The 22662-nt window shown below is 44.0% G+C and overlaps 2 protein-coding genes across 6 annotated transcripts in view; one reads left to right on the forward strand and one right to left on the reverse strand.

The window, feature by feature from the left end:
* The first annotated feature begins 17125 nt into the window (after nt 1-17125).
* GPR151 (G protein-coupled receptor 151) lies at nt 17126-18388 on the forward strand. The gene has a single exon (XM_045795070.2). It carries the CDS (start codon nt 17132-17134, stop codon nt 18386-18388), a length of 1257 nt encoding a protein of 418 aa, XP_045651026.1. The 5' UTR covers nt 17126-17131.
* A 3084-nt stretch (nt 18389-21472) lies between these two features.
* Nucleotides 21473-22662, reverse strand: part of TCERG1 (transcription elongation regulator 1) — a 62535-nt gene continuing 61345 nt past the window's right edge. For 4 of the 5 annotated variants that reach the window (XM_045794361.2, XM_045794360.2, XM_045794359.2 and 1 more), the window contains one exon: nt 21473-22542. In XM_045794361.2, coding sequence (XP_045650317.1) covers nt 22341-22542 — 202 coding nt within the window. In that variant the 3' untranslated portion in view covers nt 21473-22340. The remainder of the gene's footprint in view (nt 22543-22662) is intronic. The other variant, XR_006779036.2, reaches the window with a different exon arrangement.

A 22662-nucleotide genomic window follows, 5' to 3' on the forward strand; every position in this document is an offset into this window, starting at 1 on the left:
ATCCTTAGGTCCCAGAAGGTGGGAGCTAGGTTCATTCACTTGCGCTGTGGGAAGCGTTTTATCTTTCACCATCACTACTTCTGAGTCAGGAGGAAGGCATATGGATGTCACAAAGATGATGTCACGTTGGACTTCTCCTGTGCAGGAAGAGCGATGCTCCACAATTGCATCGTGAGTCAGCCAAGGGCCTGGGAAGAAAGCGTGACCTACATATTCTGCTGGTCTTGTCCGCCCCCCCCCCCCACCGCCACCAACCAATGAGACAAGGGAGCTAACGGAGTATGTCACTAAGATTTCACATCCACAGTCAACTCACATTCACCAAGTTCAGATTACGTATTAGCAAAATCAGCAAGAAGCCCCAGATGTCTCAACAACAGAGCAGAAATGAAGAGCAATTTTTCCTGATTTCAACATGCCTGACCTCTTTTGTTCCAGATTTGGCAAAACCCCAACCCTGAAGAGCCAGCCAGCCACGTGGTCTGCACGCACACCTGTAAAGCCTGGCCCGAGCAGACCGGAATCATGATAAATCAGCACCCCCACTCTCAGCTAGGCACTGGACCCACCCCAGCAATTCTACTGTTTCAGACTGACCCCATCTTCCCGCGTCCTGCATCTCACATCTTCCACCCGCGGTCCGCCTGTTACCCAGGCGGTCTCTATCAGGGCAACTCCCCCCTCTGCCACCGCAGATGGAAAGCCTCCCTGCGTCGGCACTGTGTCCTGGCTCAGCACAGCCGTCACAGAGCAACTGCCACCGCTCTGCTGGGATTCCTCTCCCCTTTGCATCTCTGCCGTGCCTCCCAACACACGCGTGCTCTGGCCAAGCAGAGGGCTGCTGGGGCAAGAGGACACTGGGTCTCCTAAGAAATACCAGGCCAAGTCTCCTGGAAGAAGCAATGCTCGAACAAAGATCTGACGGGGAAGGACGAGTTCGCTTGGGAAAGGGGGGGGTGAATATTCCAGCAGTGGGACTGGGCATGTTCACAGGCCCGATGATGGAATAACGCGTTCACACAGTACTTTCCAGTTCACCTGTTAGAACCAGCCATGTATTTTCACTTGCAAAAATAAATCCCGAAGAAGCAAAGTCTTCCTGGCACTTTCTTAACAACCAAGTCATCTTCAGCAGGTAGCTATCTTCCTCCGTTCAGGCTGTTGTAACAAAATATCATGGACTGAGAAGCTCGTAAACAGAAACTGAATTCTCCCAGTTCTGGATGCTGCAATCCATGATCAGGGCACCAACATGGTCAGATGAGGGCGCTCTTCCCATAGACTTCTTCTCATTATAATGGCAATAATCACATTCAGAAGGGCTCCACCTCATGACCTTACCACCTTTCCCCAAGGCCCCACCCCTAATACCATCACGTTGGGAGTTAGGATTTCCACATGAGTTGCAGGTGGGGAGACACAAACATCCAGACCACAGCAGTAGCCCATACACCCATATGGCTAGTCTAATTAAAATTTAAAAGTTGAATTGAACCTAATAATTTAATTAAAATTAAGTTTAATTAAAAATTAGAACTAAGGGGGCGCCTGGGTGGCTCAGTCGTTAAGCTGCTGCCTTCGGCTCAGGGCGTGATCCCGGCCTTCTGGGTTCGAGCCCCATCGGGCTCCTCCGCTGGAAGCCTGTTTCTTCCTCTCCCACTGCCCCTACTTGTGTTCCCTCTCTCTCTCTGGCTGTCTCTATCTCTGTCAAATAAATAAATAAAATCTTTTAAAAAAAAAATAGAACGAAGTATTCAGTGCTTCAATCGCACTAGCCCATTTCGTACTGGGCACTACAAAAGGAGGACATTTCCATCATCACAGAAAGTCCTGTCAGGTGCTGCTGATCTAAACCACTGGGAGCAGAAGAGCAGATCCAAGACTCATAATAACGTTTATTTGATTTTATTTTTAAATGTATTGTTTGGTTAATTACAGGAAGATTAGTTAACTCATGGTCTTTGGTTAATATCACAAATTAAGCGATCAACATTCTTCTACAAATGTGTCAACAAATTCAAGTAAAACAAGTGTGTTTTCCTTACAAATTCAAGTAGTTTCCAAAATACAAAGCCACAGTCCTCAAAAGATAACTCTGTAAGCCAACTACTGAGTATTACGGAAAAGTTCTTTGCCTTTTTAAGTGAACACTTAGAAATTCACCTTTATGCTGAAAAGATAATAGAGATTTCACTCAAGTTTTATGTTTCCCGGTGTCATTATCCTCTATCCTTTCCCTTACGTCTCTAAATAAAGGATAAAGAATAACCCGAATTCAAAATTACTCGTGTTGAGGCATCTGGGTGGCTCAGGTCATGATCTTGGGGTCCTGGGATCAAGCCCTGCATCAGTCCGCTTCTCCCTCTGCCTCTCCCCCACTAGTGCTCGCACCTGCTCTAATAAATAAATAACATCTTTTTTAAAAAAATTTTTTAAAAATACTTGTGTCAATAACCCCTTTACTCATTGTTTCTCATCCGGTGCCACGGGGCTTACGGCTTGTGGTTTCAACTTTAAAGCTCTATTTCGGGGTTTAAAACAGCTGTGAGAGGAAGAAAATGTAGTAAATACGCGGCCAGTGGCTGGAGGGCAGAGTGGAGGACACGGTTAAGATCAATGGGGGAAGCAGGCATGGGCCAGGCTATGGAGAGTTTTCACTTTAACCTAATGAGCAGTAAGAAGCCACTCAAGTGTTTCAAGAATAACAAGGGACACGGAAGCAGGAAAAACTTGACCAAATTCGAGTTGCTGCGCAGAGAGAAAGAACAAAGAACCGTCTGGAGGAAGACCAAAATAAATGCGGACAGACCTGTGTGCAGCAGGACTTGAGTGCACGCACTGGGGCACCGGCCAGAGGGTCACCACGCTTCCCGAGTCGAGAAACCATACTGACATGTGTGCAAACAGTCGGAGGAAACGAGACGGAGTATGTGAAAGACAAACAATCCCACACACCTGGAGTGTGTGGTCATCCCCGCAACGGGAGGCTTATTGGCAATATTTAGCTATTATAAATACTGATTAATACTCAAAAAGGAATTTGTTCCAGGAGAATTCTTGACTAATAGCTCAACCCCCATCTCAGGATTCCAAAACAAAAATTTCTCATCACCTTGAAATTTTAATCTCCTCAGGATTCAAGACTGCATGACTTTCCCCTGAAATATTAAAGCAACTCTACCTTTGTTTTCTATATGCCTTATAAAGAAAGCCTGCTTGTAAAGAAAGACGATGGTAATTTCCTTTTCTAAGAAGAGGCAGTAAGTCTGGGCCCATTTATAATCCTAGGATTCTATAGGTCGTGGCAGACCACAGGGCAAATTCAGCCCACAAACAGGTCTTTTTTTGTCTGAATGATGCTTTAAAAGAAAATAAGAACTATTTTTCAATCAGAAAATCTCAGAGAAACCTGGAATACCTTCTTTTCTTGAAAAAGCACATCTGACCAAAAATGGGGCTTTCTTCATACAAGGCAACCATCAGCTAGCAACGAGTGCAAGCTGGTCCTTTGAGACCCAGAACCCCGCTCCAATTCGGGGAGGTCTCCACTGCCCACACACGATATAGGTATTAGAATTCACACAGGTTACACCCTATTTGTGTCCTCAGCAGCGAGGGACTTTTGTCGCTCGCCCTCTGCTGGCAAATCCATGCAACTGCATAAAACTACCGCAGTCCAGCCGGCTCATTACCAGCTGCAACTAGGTCAGCCGCTCAAAAACAAAATTCTCTTTAACCATATTCCTGAACTTCGTCTAGCATCACATGATAGGTGTCCAAGCAATACAAACTGAATTTGACTTTAACAGCCAACCATTTAAGAAGTGAACAGGCATGCCAAACATCAAAACAAATTGCTCTCTTACTACAGTTAAGATTTGCGAAGAAAATTCAGAATTGCTACATTTGCATAAAAAAGCCTTGGGGGGGGTTCCCCAAAATAGTATGACATAATGTCCTCCCATATTCCTGAATATGATTAACGCATATCAATTTGGTCCTCAAGTTTAATGAGCAGCGCTGCGCTAAGCCACCCCCAAGACTAGATGCTTACCTTCTTGTCCCAACTTGGTGCTCAAAGGAGCCGTCACAGAAAAGGGGCCAAAACACAAGAGGCTCTTTGTCCCTGAACTCATGCCAAATGCAGCCCTCCAGCAGGGCCTATCACTACCTTACAAGGCCTTCCCACTCTGCATGCAAAGATTTTTATAGCCCACTCCAACTTAACACACTTTGACAACTTGATTTTGTTTTTAATTTTTATGTATTTATTATGTTTTTTTAAGGAAATTCTCTATCCAACATGGGGCTTGAACTCACCACCCCAAGATCAAGAGTCACAGGCTCCACCAACTGAGCCAGTCAGGCGCCCCTGACAGTTCTATTTTGAAAGACATATATTTAATTAGAGATTTCTGCTCTATTTTTACCACCATTCTCTCTAGAAGATAAAATATGACAGGAAAGCCAAGCAATGCTTTGATCCCACCCTGCAAGTTAATCACCACATTCCTAACTAGCAGCAGAGCAGCCCAAGAATGTAAAACGCCAAATATTTTGTAGCTGAACTGGAAATCTAAAGGTAATTTGCCAAGTGCACCTAATCAAAGACTCCTGTGGAAATACGATAAACCCCACAGGTGTGTAAAACCAATCTGAATTAGCAAAGCTGAGAAGTCGAATGCTCACAGAAACTGTTTCATGCGTTGCAAGTACAACTTGGGGTCCCAGCAGAGCTCTGGCCCATTAAGCAATTAATTAATCTCAAAGAATACTTTGTCTTCAACTACATCTATTTGCTTACAAAGAATGTGTTTTCATCTTTTAAACCACCAGTTTCCCGGGAGTCCCTGAGACCCTTACAGGAGGCCCACGAGATCAAAACTCTTTTCTAATAATACTAAAATGTTATTTGCCTTTCTTCCTCTCCTGCTTTCATGAGTGTACAATGGAGTTTTCTAGAGTCTACATGATGAATGATACTTCAACAGACTGAATGAGAAGCAGATATGAGAACCCAGCTCTCTTCTATTGAACCAGGTATCAAGGAGATTTGCAAAGACATACAATACTCCACACTGCTCATGAGAATTTTTTTCTTTTAGAAAATGTAGTTATTTCTTACCAAAAAAACCTATTATGTTAACAGATCTTTAAATGAATTCGTGTTTAAAATTTTTCTCAGCTTTTAGTTTCCAGCAAGGTCAGTATTGACAGATATAACCCACGTAAACAAAATCTCTGAGAGGGGGGCTTCAATAATTTGAAGAGTGTAAAGGGAGCCACAGACCAAAAGGTTTCAGAACCACTGTCTTAAACAGATTTCCTGTTGTTTATTAGATTAAGCAAGCCCTCTGAAGACTGGTTTCGTCTTAAATCATTTTTTTTGCATCACTAATGAAGATGGGTCAAGTTTGAGAACTCAGCCCTCAATGCTCCCCCCAGGCCTCAGCCCCCGGCCCCCAGGCCCCACTTGCCACCCCTACAGTCTTCATGTCTTCTGTTGAGGCATTTCCATTCCATCCACTTGCTCAAAGACCGTGCTATAGGAGGATTACGACCATCACGACTCAGCATTTTTTCCACTGGTGAGCGTTTACCATTAGCCAGACATGTAGCCTTCAAGATCTCATTAAAAAGAGTCCAGAACCGTGCCTGAAACATGTGAGCCCTCATTCAATGTTAGCAGTGACGGCAGTGATGCCTGCCTTACAATAATCCAACGTCTTCTTCACTTACAGTTGGGGAAACCAAAGCACCTGTTACTTGCTCCAGGGCAGGGACACAGCTAAGGATTGGCAGAACTGGGATTCCAACCCAGCTCTATCTAAATCTCAAGTCCAAGAGCTCAACACTCACGCTGTGCACCAGCGTTTCTCACACTTTACGGTGCAGATGAATCATCTGAGGTTCCTAGGAAATGCAGATTCTGACTCCACGACCATGGGGTGGGACCTGGGACTCTGCATTTCTAAGACATTTCTGCATGTCTTTGGCTCCCAAGAAGGCCAAACCTGCTGGTCCTCAATGCACAGTTTAGAAGACTGTACACCTGGCCTCTCATAAGCATCTTCAACGGGTTTTGTTTTAGTCTGTGTTCATTTTCCTCTATCTATAATGAGATGTCTTTATCCCAATTAAAAGTATTTTTCCTCTGTCCCATTCAACAACAGTCCCTAGCCTTCATTCAACCCCTATTTTTGCCCATTGCTCACAGGCACTCAGCAACTACCTTTAGAATATCACATTCACTCTTCTCTCCATCAGCTGAACCAGTCCCTCCAGCTGGCGCCAGGGGGCACTGCCGGCTCATCAGTGGTTCGGGCCCTGCAGCCGCATCTTGGGAGAGTTCAGTTCCGGCTTCGTGTGGTTATGTGAACTTCTATTAAAAATGGATGGGAACTGGAAAAATCAAACTGCAGGTGGTGACCAAAAGTATAGGTCTCAAACACGGCACAGATGAAATAGCAAAAGACATCAGTAAGCGTGCCAAAATGTATTAAAAACTATCTGGCCTTGGTGGAGTGTAGGTTTTATGACCAACTGTTTGTCCATCTAAGACAAAAACAATCAAGAACTTATTTGATTCTGGGGCGCCTGGCTGACTCAGTTGGTAGAGCACACGACTCTTCATCTCCGTGTTGTGAGTTCAAGCCCCACATTGTGCACGGAATTTGCTTAACAAGACCAAAAAAAAAAAATCTGTCTGAATCTAGGAAATGTATCAAGTATTAATTCTAAAGACAAGTTAGTGGGTATTTTATAATATTTATTAATCGCACTTTGAACAGAGCTCTCCCTCATTTTTCCATGGGTCACCTCCATTCACACTCCAGGCATAAAAGCCCCTTATACCACTATGTTACAAATATTACACAGGCAAAACCAAAGATTCACTCATGATGGAACCCAGTAGCATCCCATTCATAATTGTATACATACATATGTTTTTTTGTAAATAAACATCAAGAAATATATGGAAGGGTCTTCACCACAGTGTTTTATAGTAAGCAGGATTGCAGTTGAAAGTAGACTCCAATGAGAAAATGTCTAGATTCTGGACATTACCAAAGAAATAACTAATTCATATCAAGCACAGAGACAGTGTCTATTACACACATTTCTACCATTCCCCAGGAGCTGATCCCATAGCTCCCTTTGATAATTCATTACACACCGTAAAGTGTGAGAATAGGGTTACAGTTATTAGAAAGAAAATTTATTTTGGAGACACAATGTTTTGGAGCTCAAATGCCAAGGACAGACCACCTGGGATCAAATCCTAGGCCTATCACTTACTGATCACATGATTTTGAATTAGTTACTTCGTGAAATGCAATGCTCCAGACTCAGTGGGCAAAGACCTTGTGATGGATAATGTGAAGAACTCAAGGATTCAATATTCCATTGTCCAGGTAATCCCAGTACCCACATGATACAGGAAATGCCAAGGACCATAGCAAGATTTAAACCCAGTTCAATGATCTCCAGTGTCATATGGTATTTATGGGCAAGAATGGCTCTTTAGTAATTGCTAAGTCTGGTTCTAACTAAGGAATATACCCAAGGTTGACGGGAATGGCCTGATTTCAATCAGTGACATGAGATCCTAAAAAAATCCCTCCCTCCCAAACTTATACCGTTCCATAAAAACATGTGACAGAACACTCAGCAGCCATTTTAAAGATCTAGATCAATTATTCAAAGTTATTTATGACGGAATATGAAAAAGCAAACTTACAAAGACATCTAGAGGCATCTTTTCAAAATTGCATACAATATATAATTGAAAATATGCATATGAAGTCATCTGGGAGGTGTCACATCTCATTTCTCCCATGCAGCCTTCCCTGAGAAACCCAGGAGCTCTCCTGCCTCTGAGCTTTTAACCTCTTTTCTAGATTCTGTCAGTGACAGATATACCCTGGAGTTTCAAAGACCTACCTCAGGGGCCTCAATAGTAAGTGAAAGGGGTTCAGATAATAGGACCACGATTCAGTCAACTCCTGCTTCAAAGAGAACACCTCTCTCATTTCATCTGTTGCAGGTACTGGGCTCCTAAGATTTCATCTGAAAAGAGGTTTTCCATAGCTAAATTAAGAGCCAGTGCCATTGACCACAGTATTAACTTGGTACTTGCCTTGCATTTCCAGTGGTATGGTCTTATGTAACATGACAGATGATCTTTCACCCCCGAAGAGGCTATCTTCAAGGACTTTACAAGACCTCAGTTCTACTGCCTTGATTTACCCACAGTTATATAGAATGGCTTCACAGATTCTTGTTGAACAATTGAGAATACTTCCACTAGGACATCCATGTTTACAGGACACGGTCTGCTAACCAACAACCAAGATAAGTGTATCAAAGACTGGGACTCAACATCTACAGATCTCCACTGGCTTTTTCTCATGACACCTGAAATCCTGTTTACTGTCATCTTCTACCCACAAGCACATAACTTTCAGAAGCATTTTCTAAAGCTGTCAACAACCATTCCTCAAATGGCATTTTATACCAATTAATTGTCAAATACAGTATTATGCTCAAAAGTCAAGTAATTACATGAACCCAGGCTTGGGTTCAACTTGAACAATAGACAGGGAAAAGTCAAGAGTTGTGCTGTCCAGTATGGAAGCCACTAGCCCCATGTGACTATTTCTTTTTTTTTTTTTTCTTAAGACTACTTATTTATTCGAGAGAGAAAGAGAGCAGGAGTGTGCATGAGTAGGGGGAGGGGCAGAGAGAGCAGCAGACTCCCTGCTGAGCAGGGAGCCCAATGTGGGGCTTGATCCCAGGACCCTGAGATCATGACCTGAGCCAAAGGTAGAAGCTTAATCAACTGAGCCACCCAGCTCCCCCCACCATGTGACTATTTCTATTTAAATAATTTAAATCAAATAAAATTTATAATTCAGTCCCTGAGCTATCTTAACAGCATTTCAAGTGCTCAATCATCACAGGTAGCTGGTGGCTACCATATTGGAAAGTATAGATAATGTTCCCATCATCACAGAAAAGACTATTGGATAACATTGATAAACTTGGTGGCCTTGATAGCATTTCATAAAGTGTTCTGAAGAACACTAGCCTGGTTAAGATGCTGTAATGCTGGCTAAGTTCATCTGGAAAATTCTGCGTCCACACCCCCTGCCTTACGTATCAGTGTATTAACATCATGGAAACTCAAGACTCAAGTTCTAACATCAGACAGATGTGAGTTTGAATTCTCGCTCTACCACTTATAGCAGTGTGACCTTGAGAAAGTCATTTATCTTTGAACCTCGGTTTCTTCATTTGATGAATGAGAATAACTGAACTCTTTAGTATTGTCACAATGAGATAATCCACAAAAAATTTAGCAAAGCACTTCACAAATACAGAAGTCTCAACAAATGTAAGCTCTAATAGTTATTTTTTAAAGTGCAGAGAAGTCCTATTTAACTTTGTTTAGTCCGGCATTTCCCAAATCCACTACCACCAAACTTTTTTTAGAATACATGAAAGAGAGAATAATACCCCCGCCCATCAAAGAGGCTTGTGCCCTAAGAACCTGCGAATATTTACCTCACATGGCAAAAAGGACTTTTCAGGTGTGAAGTAAGGATTGTGAGATGAGAAGACCCTGGATTATCCGGTGGGCCCAATGTAATCACAAGGGTCCTTTCTATGAGGGAGGCAGTAGGCTCAGTCAGAGAAGACGACGCCATAAGAAAAGCAGAAGTCAGAGGGGGGTTTGCAGGGAGATGCTGGGCTGCTGGCTTTGCAGATGGAGGACAGACCACAAACCAAGGAGTGCAGGCATCCTCTAGGAACTGGGGAAAATAAGGAAAAGGATTCTCCCCTCTAGCCCCTCGAAGGAATGCAGCCCTGCTGACACTTGATTTTAGGACTTTTGATCTCCAGGACTGTGAGATGGTTTGTACTGTTTTAAGGCGCTAAGTTCATGGTAATTTACTACAGCAGAAATAGGAAACCAATAGAGAATAACCTGAAATCATCTCTCAAGGTACTGATGTCCCATTGGGAGGCTTATGTGGTAGAAGGAGCTGGACCCAGTATCAGCAATCCAGGGTCTAGCTCGGTTCAGCAAGTAACCTGTTTTGTAACTACGGTCAGGTCAGAAACTCCAGGGTGCTTCAATTTCTTCTACAAAGTTATGACATTATCAACTCCTTTACCTAATTTTTAAAAAGTGTGTGACAGTAAAAATTACAGACCTACTTCATGAGAGTAACTCCAACTTGCATATTTCAACTCTTGTTAATTACAAGTACTCAGCAGAGGGGTAAAAAAATGCATGAAGTAGGAAAGTTTTAGAAGAATGTCCTGAACTTTCATCAAGGATTTATAATGAGGGGCTGAAAAAGATTCATTTTTGTACGTTAACGCACTCGGCCTCAAAGCTACCTGAACCAACATTGTATACCCAGTTGAAATACTGGGAATCAAGTTCTTGTGTTCCTTCCCCTCCACTCGAACATGTTTTCTTTCAAAGATTTGCAATATGGTATTTACTCATTAAGGATGTTTAACACAAATTTTTTAAACTTTTTCTCCCCTCCCAAGAGGCAACAGGAAGGACAAAACCGAGGGATCTCAAGAGCTGCCTCGCTCACTTTAAAAAGAAAGACAAATCCCAGACTCAGGGATAGCAATGTCCTTTCTTCTTCCTTAACCTGCCGTGGAAAACCCGGTGATGGCCACACCTCTGAACACCGCACATTCCTTCCCCAGCTCATCCTTTGCTGGGAGGTCTGTGACAATGCCACACGCCACCTGCTGGATTTGGCGGTCATAGAAACAGCCCTAGTCAGTGCCGAGGAAATCATCCCATCAGGATGGGCACCAAGGCGGTAAGAGTATAGTACCAAAACCCACTGAATTATACACTTTGAGCAGCTCGTACGGCACGTGAATCATAGTTCAGTCAAGTTCTTTTTAAAAAAAGGTCAAAGAAATGGACATGGCAAAGGAGTTTGTTTCTTTTTTTAATTAGATATTCCTCTAAATGGTGAGACCTGTCATTCCGTAAGGACCAGCAACAAATGATACCCTACCAAAACACAACAGCTGGAGCCAGGGATACCCTACCAAAACACAAAATCTGGAGCCACAGATTTTGACTGTGTCCAAAGCAGGATTTTAACCATCCTGGGCCCAAAGAAACATCTCACTCTTTTACTTGCTGACAAGACTCTGTTCTCCTAAGACCATGTGCGCAAAAAAAAAAAAAAAAAAAAAAAAAGCCAAAAACAAAAAACCTGTGTCATTTTCACTGTGGTGACATCAATCCCTGAGACTCCAGGGTCTTTTTGACCGGGCCGCTCATTACATTCTAACAAAGTTAGAATAGCTACAATTATCCTTGCATTAAAACAGAAAAAGCAAACCAACTCTCACGAAAGAAAAAAAAAAGGTCAAAGAAAATACAACCTGATATCGACCACAGCTGTGTTTCAATGGGACTAGTGATTTTTTCCAAGTTCTGTGTAAATGGGCAAAACACATCCACGTCCTTATATTCTTACCATCCTCATGCTTCCCAAAGAGCCTTCACGTCGATGTCCAGATTTTACCCTCCATAAAAATCCAAACGTTAATTATTAACCCAGACAAAAATCCCCGGCAGGAAAAAAGTACAAGCCGATGGGAAGAACAAGAAGCATCAACCCGGCCGCTGAGACTCATGGATGCCAGCCCGTGCCCTGCCAGCCAGGAGCCAGTGGCCTCAAGAGGACAAGTCACGCACAGGGTCAGAGCATCTGTCGCCACAGCTGGACAATGACGCTCTGACCCACACAATGCGGCAGGGCCCCTTTCGGATAGAACGGTCTCATTTTTTTAGGGGCCGGGTTCGGATCTCCAGACTCGCGGTCCGGGGAATTCGGAATCTACTGGATAGCCGTCCCTACAGCGGGCTTACGAGGTACAAAACCAACAGCAGAAACGGGAGGAGGGGTGCCGTGTCGTAGGAGTGGCCACCTAGACGCAGCCACACGTATTCGACACTTACCTTAGAGACAGACGGTCACTCGGCTTGCGTCTGCAGCCTGAACAACGCTCCAAGACCCTCAGCCTGAAGGCCGGGGACGCCACACAAACAAGCTAACTGTGGTCCAAAAAATAGCCTGACCGGGGCCCTGGGGGAAGGAGCCCTCAACACAGCAAAGCCGTCAGCAAAGAAGCACCGACAGCGCCTTGTACCCCCGCTCAACAGAGGGAGAGCGGGTGAGGGGCGCGCGGAGGCCTAACCCACGGAGCGCCCGCGCAGCCGGAGCCGAGCATGCTCAGTAAGCTCCCGACACGCAGCTGGCCCCGAAGCCCAGCCCCGTGCACTCCGCGCCTCGCGGAGCTTCACCTGCGAGGTCGGATCCTGCAAGCGTGCAAGCGTGCAGGCCGGGGGAGACATTAACTCCCAGAGACCGACGTCAACCGTACTAACTTACCTGGTAAGAGAGCTGTTCGCCGCCGGGTGTAATACAGGGATACCGAGTACGCAGCACGCATGAACTCCACCAAGGCTCCGCGCACGTAGGGGCAGGGCTGAGGTCCCGCTTAGATCTCACGCCTGCCCGAGGACCTTGCTCCAGGTGCTCCTGCTCAAGCCCCCACGACAGCCTGCCTCGTACAGCCCTGTCTCTGAACTTTCCTGGCGGTTCATCCCTCCACCTGGATTGCGGCTCCGCCACCTGCGGGGCCAAGGTCGAGCACCGATGTTTGGCGTTGGGCACCGAGGAGTGGCTCAGTAAATAGTAACTGAAAGGAAAGTACACAAGTTTTGTATTCCTAGAGCCCACGGGCTCACTACCTGTTGTTGAACTGAACTCTACCAGTTTCAGAATCGTGATGAACAGAAAGTATCCCCCGGCTCATTCTTTAGGGGGGCAGGATAGCACACTATTTGTGGACACCACCTCTGAGTCCCTAACTCTGGGGCCGGACCCACGGGGGTCCCGATCCCAACTCTGTTGTCTATTGGCTGTGCGATCTACAGACCCCAGAGGCAGATAATTTCGGTTTCTGTGCCTCAGAGTTCCCAACTGTAAGAAGGCGATGGGAGCAACACACCTGTCCAGGAGCTGTCCTGAGGCTTCAGTGGGTAGAACTTGGAGCACCGAGGTTGGCACTGAGGACTCCCCCAGTAAATGACTGTTGGCGTCACTCACCATTCCCTGGACCTGAGCTATAGAGTAAACTTGGCCCAGCCCCCTCAGCTCTGCTTTTATCAAAAAGCCACTTAAGTACACCTGAAACTAATGTAACACTGCAGGTTAACTACACTGAAATTAAAAATTTTTTAAAAGCCACTTAAGGGGCACCTGGGTGGCTCAGTTGGTTAAGCATCTGCCTTTGGCTGGGGTCGTGACCCTAGGGTCCTGGAATCAAGCCCTGCCTTGGGCTCCCTGCTCAGCGGAGAGCCTGCTTCTCCCTCTCCCTCTGCCTGCTGCTCTGCCTACTTGTGCTCTCTCTCTCTGTCAAATAAATTAATAAAATCTTAAAAAGAAAACAAAACCACTTTAAAGCATGGCCACTAGTTTACTTTGTCTGGATTCTTTTGAAGTTTAAGCTGGTTGAGGTCCTTTACAACTTGGATTTTTTTTTTAAAGATTTTATTTATTTATTTGAGAAAGAGAGAGAGAGAGAGCACAAGCAGGGTGGAGGGGCAGAGGGAGAGGGAGAAGCAGGCTCCCCGCTGAGCAGGGAGCCCAATGAGGGGCTCCATCCCAGGACCCTGGGATCATGAGCTGAGCCAAAGGCAGACGCTTAACGGACTGAGCTACCCAGGTGCCCCTGCAATTTGAAAAAAAAATTTTTAATGTCTATGCCTTAAGTTATCTGTTGTTTTATTAACCCTGCTCCATTTCCAGGGGCTTCCTCTTCGCATCGTTGCTATAGGTGGTGTACCTGTCGGGAAACAGCCTGGCACCCACGGACGCCTTTGCTCGGGAGAAGGTGGTGGCTGCACTGTTTCTGGGGCCTCAGCGTGAGTGTGGAGTGGAAGGAGAAGACTGTGTTGGGAGACCATTTCCAAGCTGAGAACCAGCACGCGAGACAGCAAATTCTGAGACCTCTCCCTTTCTCCCTGCTGCCGTCATATATCGTGCTTCCCCGCCTCGTACATACCGTCCATTGGTTTGGTCCTTCTAAACCACAGTCTCTCCCTGGCTCCGTCATTTGTTTATGGAAATCACGGTCTCAGATTAGAATACCCCTCTACTGGAGCCTCCGGAGCAATCTAAGAGCAGGGACATAGCTGCTGTTTACCTTTTCTCCATCCCAAATAACTCTTAACAAAAAAAAAAGCTTTATCAAGGTATACTTTGCATATCGTAAAATCCACTCATTTTGAGTGTACAAGTCAAAATGTTTAGCACATTTACAGAGTTGTGTAACCATCCCCACAATCCAATTTTAACACACTTCCATTACCCCACAAAGATCCTTTGTGCCCATTTGCCCTCACTCCCTTTCCCACCCCGGCCCTAGGAAACCACTAATCTATTTTCTGTCTCCATATATTTCTATGAAATGTCCTGGACATTTCACAGAAAAGGAATTTCACAACTTGTGGTCTTTGTGTCTGGCTTCTTTCACTTAGGGTAGTATTTTTGAGGTTCACCTATGTTGTAGTTTGTGTCATTCCTTTATATTGCTGGCTAGTATTCCATTACACAAGTGTAGCCACCTGTTTATCCGTCACCAGTGTGGGCTTCTGGCTTGTTTCCAGCATTTTGGGGGTGGGGAGGCTGCTTCTGCTTTTCATCCCAAATAACTCTCCGTTTCATTTCTGTATTGTATTGCTCAGTCCACCTCCTCCACACAATTTCTCCCCATGATCCCTTCTATCAAACAGGAAAGGGGTTCAGATACTAGGCAATGCCCCAAAATAAATAAAAATAGGGAAACCTGACAAATGTCTGTTCTGCATGCAACTTAATCCTGCATTAAAGTGAACATGTTATCAACAAAGATCAACTTACAAATAAGAAACATGCCTACGGTGTTTTTTTCCCTTTAGGTTTGCTAAATTACATTTAGCCTTTAAATGGAAATGATGTTAAAATGAAGAAAAAGTGGACACAAGCTGCAGGTCACACTTGTCAGTATCTAGACACAGAGGTGCTGATGGATGAAAAGAAAAACATTAACTGGGACTGGGTCCTGGGGCTTGCCAAAGGAGACAATTCCTTTTAGCTACAAGCACATAGTCTCATTTTGATTTCTATGGTTAACGATGATTCCGGAAGAATACTCAAAAACTCATTTCTAGTCCTCAAAGGGTTCAGAAAATAATAACATGTATGAGTATATATACACATATGGGCCCACACATACATATATGCTGAGAGAGAGAGAGCAAATGTACGTAAATATTAATACCCAGTGAATTTGGATGAAGTGTTTATGAATTGCATAAGGTCTCGCATTTTATTCTGTAAGTTTGCAATTCCTTCAAAATAAAAAGTTAAAGTACATTACCTCCAAAAACTGTGGAAAACTCAGCCTCCCCATCTTTCAGGCCTCTGAACGTTTGGCCTCTAGCTGGAGCACCGGGGGATCCTTCCCGGAGTCCATTTAATAGACTGGGGAAGAACCACATGACGGGCCTTGGTTTCCTTAGTTGTCTTTTAAAGATCAGACTTTCGTGACATTAAAGCCTTCTGGAACTCAGCTCGCTGTCTGTCCCATGTCTTCGGGAGCCTGGAGCGTCCTAAGCTTTAAGCCATGATGTCAAGGAGTCGGGTGCTGAACGGATGTCTTCCACATACGCCAGCTAATCTCTAATGCACACCTCGTCCGTTCGCTCCAAGTAGTGCTCAACAAGTTTCTCTCCTCGCCCCCCACCCGTTTTCTTCCCCAGAAGTTGGCGTGGCCTCTTTACCCCCACAAGGCATGCTTTGGGGTGTGCGCCTATTATTTCCCCGGGCCACAGCGCAAACTGGGGGTTATGACCCGTGGCTGAGACAAGGCACTGCCCCCATTACTGTTTCCGAAGTACCCCGACTTTCCAGAGGGAGAGGGGAGGCAGACAGACACAGAGAAACCCAGCGCCACAGCCAGCTTTCCCAATATTCGGGAGCTGTTTATACTATCCGTTCTTATCGGGTGAGGCTGGGGCTTTGAGGAATTTTGAAGTGTCATTCCCTTACTTTCCAGAGACAAACTGGGGAGAGCAGAGCTAGTACCAGAACCCAAAGGTCAGTCTCCCAGCCCAGCACATTCTCAGTGCCCGACACTAAGCATTTCTGGTTCAAGTGCACTCAGAGTAGGCCACGTCCTCACGGCAATCCCACAAACCCCTTCCTAATTCATCGCTTGGTTGCCTTCATCATCGCCACCTGTTGAAATCGTATTCCACATAGTCTAACTCAGAGTCTAAAATCACCTCTAAGAAACTCACAACAGTTGGACCAAACTACAGACTAAAGTCGTGTGTAATTAGAGTTTTTACGGAGGACTTCTTTGCAGGGTTCGTTTTCCTTATCCAGCTCCCACGTGTGACCTCAGGCGGCTGCTGGTGCGGGGGCTGGGTCAGGCAGCAGCTCCTTGGCTCAGGGGGAACCGCAGCGTGGGTTCTTGTCTTAAAACCCACAACATCCCCGGGCGCGGGGTCCTTGTCGGAAATGCTTGTTCTTGGCCTCCCTCCTGACCCAGGGCATCAGGTATGCGGGGGATGTGGTGCGGCTGAAACGTGAGTCACTTGCCCAGATGCGGTGTCGCCTGAACTACAGACTGCAGTCACGATTTTAGAAACGGCTGAAAATAATTGCCTGCCTGGCTCGTGACCCCCCGGGAACATCCCACTTACATGTATGTTGCCCTCATTTATCATTTATGAGTCTATGGGGGGTTAACTCCGCAGGGCTGACCATGCGACACGAGGCTTGCTAATGAGCAGCCCCCGAGCTGCCTGCCGTTCAGTGCAGCAGCGGCGTCTCGCGTGCGACAGAGCGGAGGTGAGCAGTCAACCTTCTTCCACACTCTGCTCTCAGGAAACAAGCAAGGGGAGGGTCCAGAGGTGTCATTTGACACGGATGACAGCATATTTATTTCCTACACAAAAGAGCCGAGGCAGAAAGACGAAGAGAAGCGAACTTCTGTAAGGACGAGCTGCGTGGGAAAGGTGATGCTGGCAGCCGCCTTCGCGGACTCCAACTCCAGCACCATGAACATATCTGCTCATCTCCACTTTGCCGGAGGGTACCTGCCCTCTGACTCTAAGGACTGGAGGACCATCGTCCCCGCTCTCTTGGTGGCCGTCTGCCTGGTGGGCTTCATGGGGAACGTTTGCGTGATTGGTGTCCTCCTTCACAGCGCTTGGAAAGGAAAGCCGTCCATGATCCACTCCCTGATTCTGAACCTCAGCCTGGCCGATCTCTCTCTCCTGCTGTTTTCCGCACCTGTCCGAGCTACAGCATACTTCAAAAGTGTTTGGGACCTCGGCTGGTTTGTCTGCAAATCCTCCGACTGGTTCATCCACACATGCATGGCAGCCAAGAGCCTGACGATCGTGGCAGTGGCCAAAGTATGCTGCATGTACGCAAGTGACCCAGCCAAGCAAGTGAGTATCCGCACCTGCACCATCTGGTCGGTGCTGGCGGCCATCTGGGCTGTGGCTAGCCTGCTACCCCTGCCCGAATGGTTCTTCAGCACCACCAGGCTTCACGCAGGTGTGGAAATGTGCCTCCTGGATGTACCCCCTGTGGCCGAAGAGTTCATGGCAGTGTTTGGTAAGCTCTACCCTCTCCTGGCATTTGGCCTTCCGTCACTCTTTGCCAGTTTTTATTTCTGGAGAGCTTATGGCCAGTGTAAAAAACGAGGAACTAAGACTCAAAATCTTAGAAACCAGATGCGCTCCAAGCAACTCACAGTGATGCTGCTGAGCATGGCGGGCACCTCTGCGGTTCTGTGGCTGCCTGAGTGGGTGGCCTGGCTGTGGATACGGCACGTGAAGGCCGGGGGCCCGACCCCACCACAAGGCTTTATAGCCCTGTCTCAAGTCCTCATGTTTTCCATCTCTTCGGCCAATCCTCTCATTTTTCTCGTGATGTCAGAGGAGTTCAAGGAAGACTTGAAAGGCTTATGGAAATGGATGATAACCAAAAAGCAACCGACTGCCTCAGAGTCTCAGAAAACACCAGCTGGTAACTCAGAGGTCCCTCCCGACAACGTTCCATCTCCCGAGTCCCCAGCATCCATACCAGAGAAAGAGAAAACTGGCTCTCCCTCCTCTGGCATAGAGAGAAGTGAGAAGACACAGATTCCCATCCTCCCTGATGTGGAGCAGTTTTGGCATGAGAGGGACACCGTCCCCTGTGTACAAGACAATGACCCTATCCCCTGGGAACATGAAGATCAGGAAACGGGAGATTGTGACAAATAGATTGTTTCAATGCAAAGCAAATTGTGATTATTGTATTGACTTGTACTGCTGCTTGTCAACACTACAGCCTTTACCATACACGACAGTAAAATTACTAACGTTAGGGATTACAAAAATGCTTCACAGTATGCATTTTCAAAATGCGCAATTTGGTAAGTAGAACACCATGGTAGGTAATGATTGTGCTTCCAAATTATATCCTGGCTATCCCGAGAGTTAACCTAGGTGTTGTGTGAAGATGCTTCTGGCACAAACTAGAAATTCCAGCTGCTTTGTCCGTTGTTCACAATCGCAGTTTTATTGGGTACTCCTTAGGACCACCCTGTACTGGCTGGAGCAGAGCTCATCTTTGCCAAAGGCTGAACTCCTTTCCTTTTACTTTCTTCCTGAACCTACTAGCCTTAATGTTCCTTACCAAACTTCATTTCATACAACCAAAGTTCAAAATCTACTTCCACTTAAGAGATTTTAAACACATTAATGAATGTTAAGGAGTAATCTTCATTTGCTTAATCCATGTAAAATTTCCATGACTGAAGGTTACAGAATAAGGACCACTCCCTTACTGTGGACTGATTTCAAACCACGGCTTATTTTTGTCTGAGTAAATTCACACTTCGCCTTATCCTAAATAACCTGCTTCGCTCATCTTTGTAAAGCCACCTCTGTCTTCAGTTTCTAAGCCTGAGGATTTTAGCAGCTTTGCATGACACTCTAAATCCTGATGTGGAGAAAAAAACTTTTAAAACTGCCCTTCTTTCTCTTCCCAATTACCTGTTCCTCCCAATACCTCCTTTCAGTCAAGATAAATAGAAGCTACAGTTAATGATAAAGGTAGTAATTGCTGAAGGCAACCCTCAAGTATGAAGGATAGGGATGGTCATGTTTCTTGTTAAATGGCACTAAATGTCTCCTGAACACTGAACTTGAACCCTGCCCAAGTTTTAAAATACCTAAGGGTCTTTGTTATAAAGATGATCAAGAGTAACAAGATAGGTGTGTGTGTGTGTGTGTGTGTGCGCGTGTGTGTGTGTGTGTGTATATATATATATATATATATATATATATATATATATATATATTTTTTTTTTTTTTTTAAGTAGTAGGAAAAGAAAAACTCCATGGATAGAAAACAGAAATTGGCTAAGAACAGAAAACAAACAGCACAAGGGCGATGCAGAAAGAAAAGCAGTGCTATTAAATTTTGTGTTCCCAAACATATTACCGGTAGAATTCGAGTAAAAGGCTGTAACTATTCATTTTACGGCAAGGTAGAGCATACCCAATAAAACATAATGATTCGGACCCATTTCTTTCCCTATCAGATATAAGGACACTTATCCACAATTCTTGATTACTTTGTCATGGAACTCTGGGTATTTGCACTGAGGGGCTTCCTCAGAAAAAAAAGTGCCTTTAGGCCAAGCCACCGAGAACTTAAAATATAAAAATATGCTGTGGACGGAACTTTTCTGTTTAAAAAATGTTCAGTCTGTGGGTTTTTTGGTTTGTCTTTTGTCTTTACATATGGTTGTGGTTTGCTGTTTCAACACAGAAGATAGGGCTGTTTTCATTTTACTTGGTTCATTACAAATTTTATTTTAAGGCTCACAAGATCACAAAGTACAATTTAACCCAAATATCCAAATACTGTTTTGTGAGACAACAGTTATACAGAGGGAGTACCTTTAAAATTGTCTGTGATGAACTATTTGCATTAAAGACTGTTCATTATATATAGTAAATGTTGGATGTAAGCTTCCAGTGTTTGACATTTTAAGTTGTAAACAAATAAAAACAACTGCTTTATTTCAGATAGTTTTGGAAACTTAAAAAGCTGTCTTTGTCTTGAATGCTCCTTTCAAAATCATCATTTGGCACAATGGGGCTTTATGGGGAGGTCAGACCTTAACACTGATACAGGTCTCAGGGTAACTGAATCAAGTATTTTTAAGGAGTTTGCTGTTAAGTGCCAAGTCAAGACGGACATTTTGAGACACAGTGTAATTACAATGACCTTTTCATTAAGAACTTAATACACAGTCCTGACTTGATCTTTTAAAGAAATCTGCATAGTAAAGTTTGATTTGCACCTTAAATGAATAATCAATCCCAAAGCCATTTTTTTCCCCACACTTTTCAACTGCGAGAAACAAAGTAGTGAGTGGACAAACAGTACTATGTGGAATTCAGAAAAATAAAACAAAACATTCTAGAGGGTTTACTTTGTAGGTTATATAATATATATAATAGTTGTGTTCCTTTTGGCAAACACTGCAGTTTTATTCCTCACAGAACTTAAAAAGCCACTCGATGGAATTATAAAAATGACCTTTGAAAAAAGGGAAAAAAATATCTTGTTAATTTTCAGTTGCAGAGGTTAAGATCTTAGGTAATTCCAGTTTCCTACATACATAATTTCTGTGGCACTTAATATACTTAAGCTAAGTACTAAGTGATGTAAATGTGAACGAGTCTGTGCACCCATGTGCTGCATGTCTGTGTGCACATGACATACAAATACAGATCTGTTGGTTCTTCCTCATTTTATGTTTTGTTAAAAGCATTCACAGCTGGTGTGAGATAACAGGAAAAATAAATTATCCAATTAATGTGTTTTTCTGAAGCATTTATGTGGTATTCTGAAATGAGAAATCTATGAAGGTATGAGACAGAGGAGTCTTTAAACTGGGGAGGTACAGCTAGAAAAAGCAAGTAGGGGTCAAAGGTGGGTGTCATGGTATGATGTGCAGGACACACTGAAAGGATGCCAAGAAGGCATCAATCAGCCACATGGTAACATAAAAGACAAAAACAAGAGAACAAACAAATCTACATCTTCTTGCTATGAAGCAATAAGATATTGCTAAGAGACTGAGCACCAAAATGGTTCTTTACATTCCTTCCCTTTTATACTCAATTAATTTATTATATTCAAGCCTTTAAAAACTATGTAATATTTAAGATGTAAAGTCAACTTGCTTTGTGCCAAATTACATTTGCTACTGCTTTTAAGAACAGGTTTAAAAGAAGTTGTGTTTTTTTTTAATAAATTCTTTTAACAATAATCATATACAATCCACATATATAAAAAGGGTTGGTTTATTGTAGTTCAAATACATAAACTGAACATTCAAACATCTTAAAATTAAACTTTAGAAACAAAAGTTTAACATTCAAACAGGAGTATAGTTTACAGGGAACACCCAAGAAAGGTAATTTGTTGTCTAATCCAGAATATTGATAAAGATCACTTAATGGTAAATAAAATGTGTTTAACCAGCAGTCCTATTCTGGCCAACATGTTAGTTATGACCGTGGTTCCATACCTGAGAAGAAATTACTAAATAAATCTTCTCTTAGGCTAAACAACAAGACTTGGCCTCTAATTCTGAGGGGATAATCAAAGCACATAAGTGAACAAACAAAACTAAAGTGTTCTTTAGAGACAAAGGTAAAAGTATGTCCATTATAATAATCTTAGCCTCTGGAAGATAAGAATTCAATTTTCAGTGTTTTCTCTTTAAACCCGCTTTAAAAAACAAAATCAAAACAACCCCCAACTTAGGTTTTCTTGGAGTCTGTGGTATTTGCATCTCTCAAGTTCAAACCACAAATGCTCTTACGTCTTGCATGTTTTAACACTGCTAGAAAGAACGTCACCAAAAGTCACTGACTTCCACACCTCATAAAAGGATGATTTTTAGCTTCGAGATTTTAGATTTACTAGAGACAGCCTATATTTGAGTATGTATGTCAGTCATGCCACACAAAGAAAAGCATAAATTATTTCCCAAGTGTTCTCTGTTCAGAAACGGTTCACGAATGCTTCTCCTTCTGTTCGTCAGATGGTTCTGCAATAGTTTGACTAATGCACATACATGTAAAAACCTGAAAATTGGCTCATGCAAGCGTTTTGAATGAAGATCCCCCTGTGGAAGAGTACTGAGAATTATTTTGTTGATCGTCTCGTGGGCTCTGACGCTGTGGGAGGCGGGGGTGGACCCCGGCGGTCCAGGTCGTCCACATATGCCACAATCAGTTTACGCCTCTCCTCGGGCACACAGTCTAGTACTAGATACCGTTTGTCGTTCTGTAAGATTTTTTCTACATCTTTCAGGTGCTGATCAGATTCCTGGATTAACTTTTTGGATCTGAAATAAGAAAAGAAGTCCAAGAATTACTGACTGCTGTTCCTAGGTCTTTCAGAAATGAGCTGGAAATGTCCATCTAGTTCCTAATCGTGTTTCCATTTTATTTTATTTTTTTAAGAA

This window comes from Ursus americanus, chromosome 5, assembly GCF_024610735.1.
Source record: "Ursus americanus isolate L20-20 chromosome 5, mUrsAme1.1.p, whole genome shotgun sequence".
NCBI classification, from domain to species: domain Eukaryota; kingdom Metazoa; phylum Chordata; class Mammalia; order Carnivora; family Ursidae; genus Ursus; species Ursus americanus.

Bases quoted from the DNA above. Each gene is read 5' to 3' on its own strand.
- GPR151 (XM_045795070.2), top strand. From the start codon at position 17,132: ATGCTGGCAGCCGCCTTCGCGGACTCCAACTCCAGCACCATGAACATA.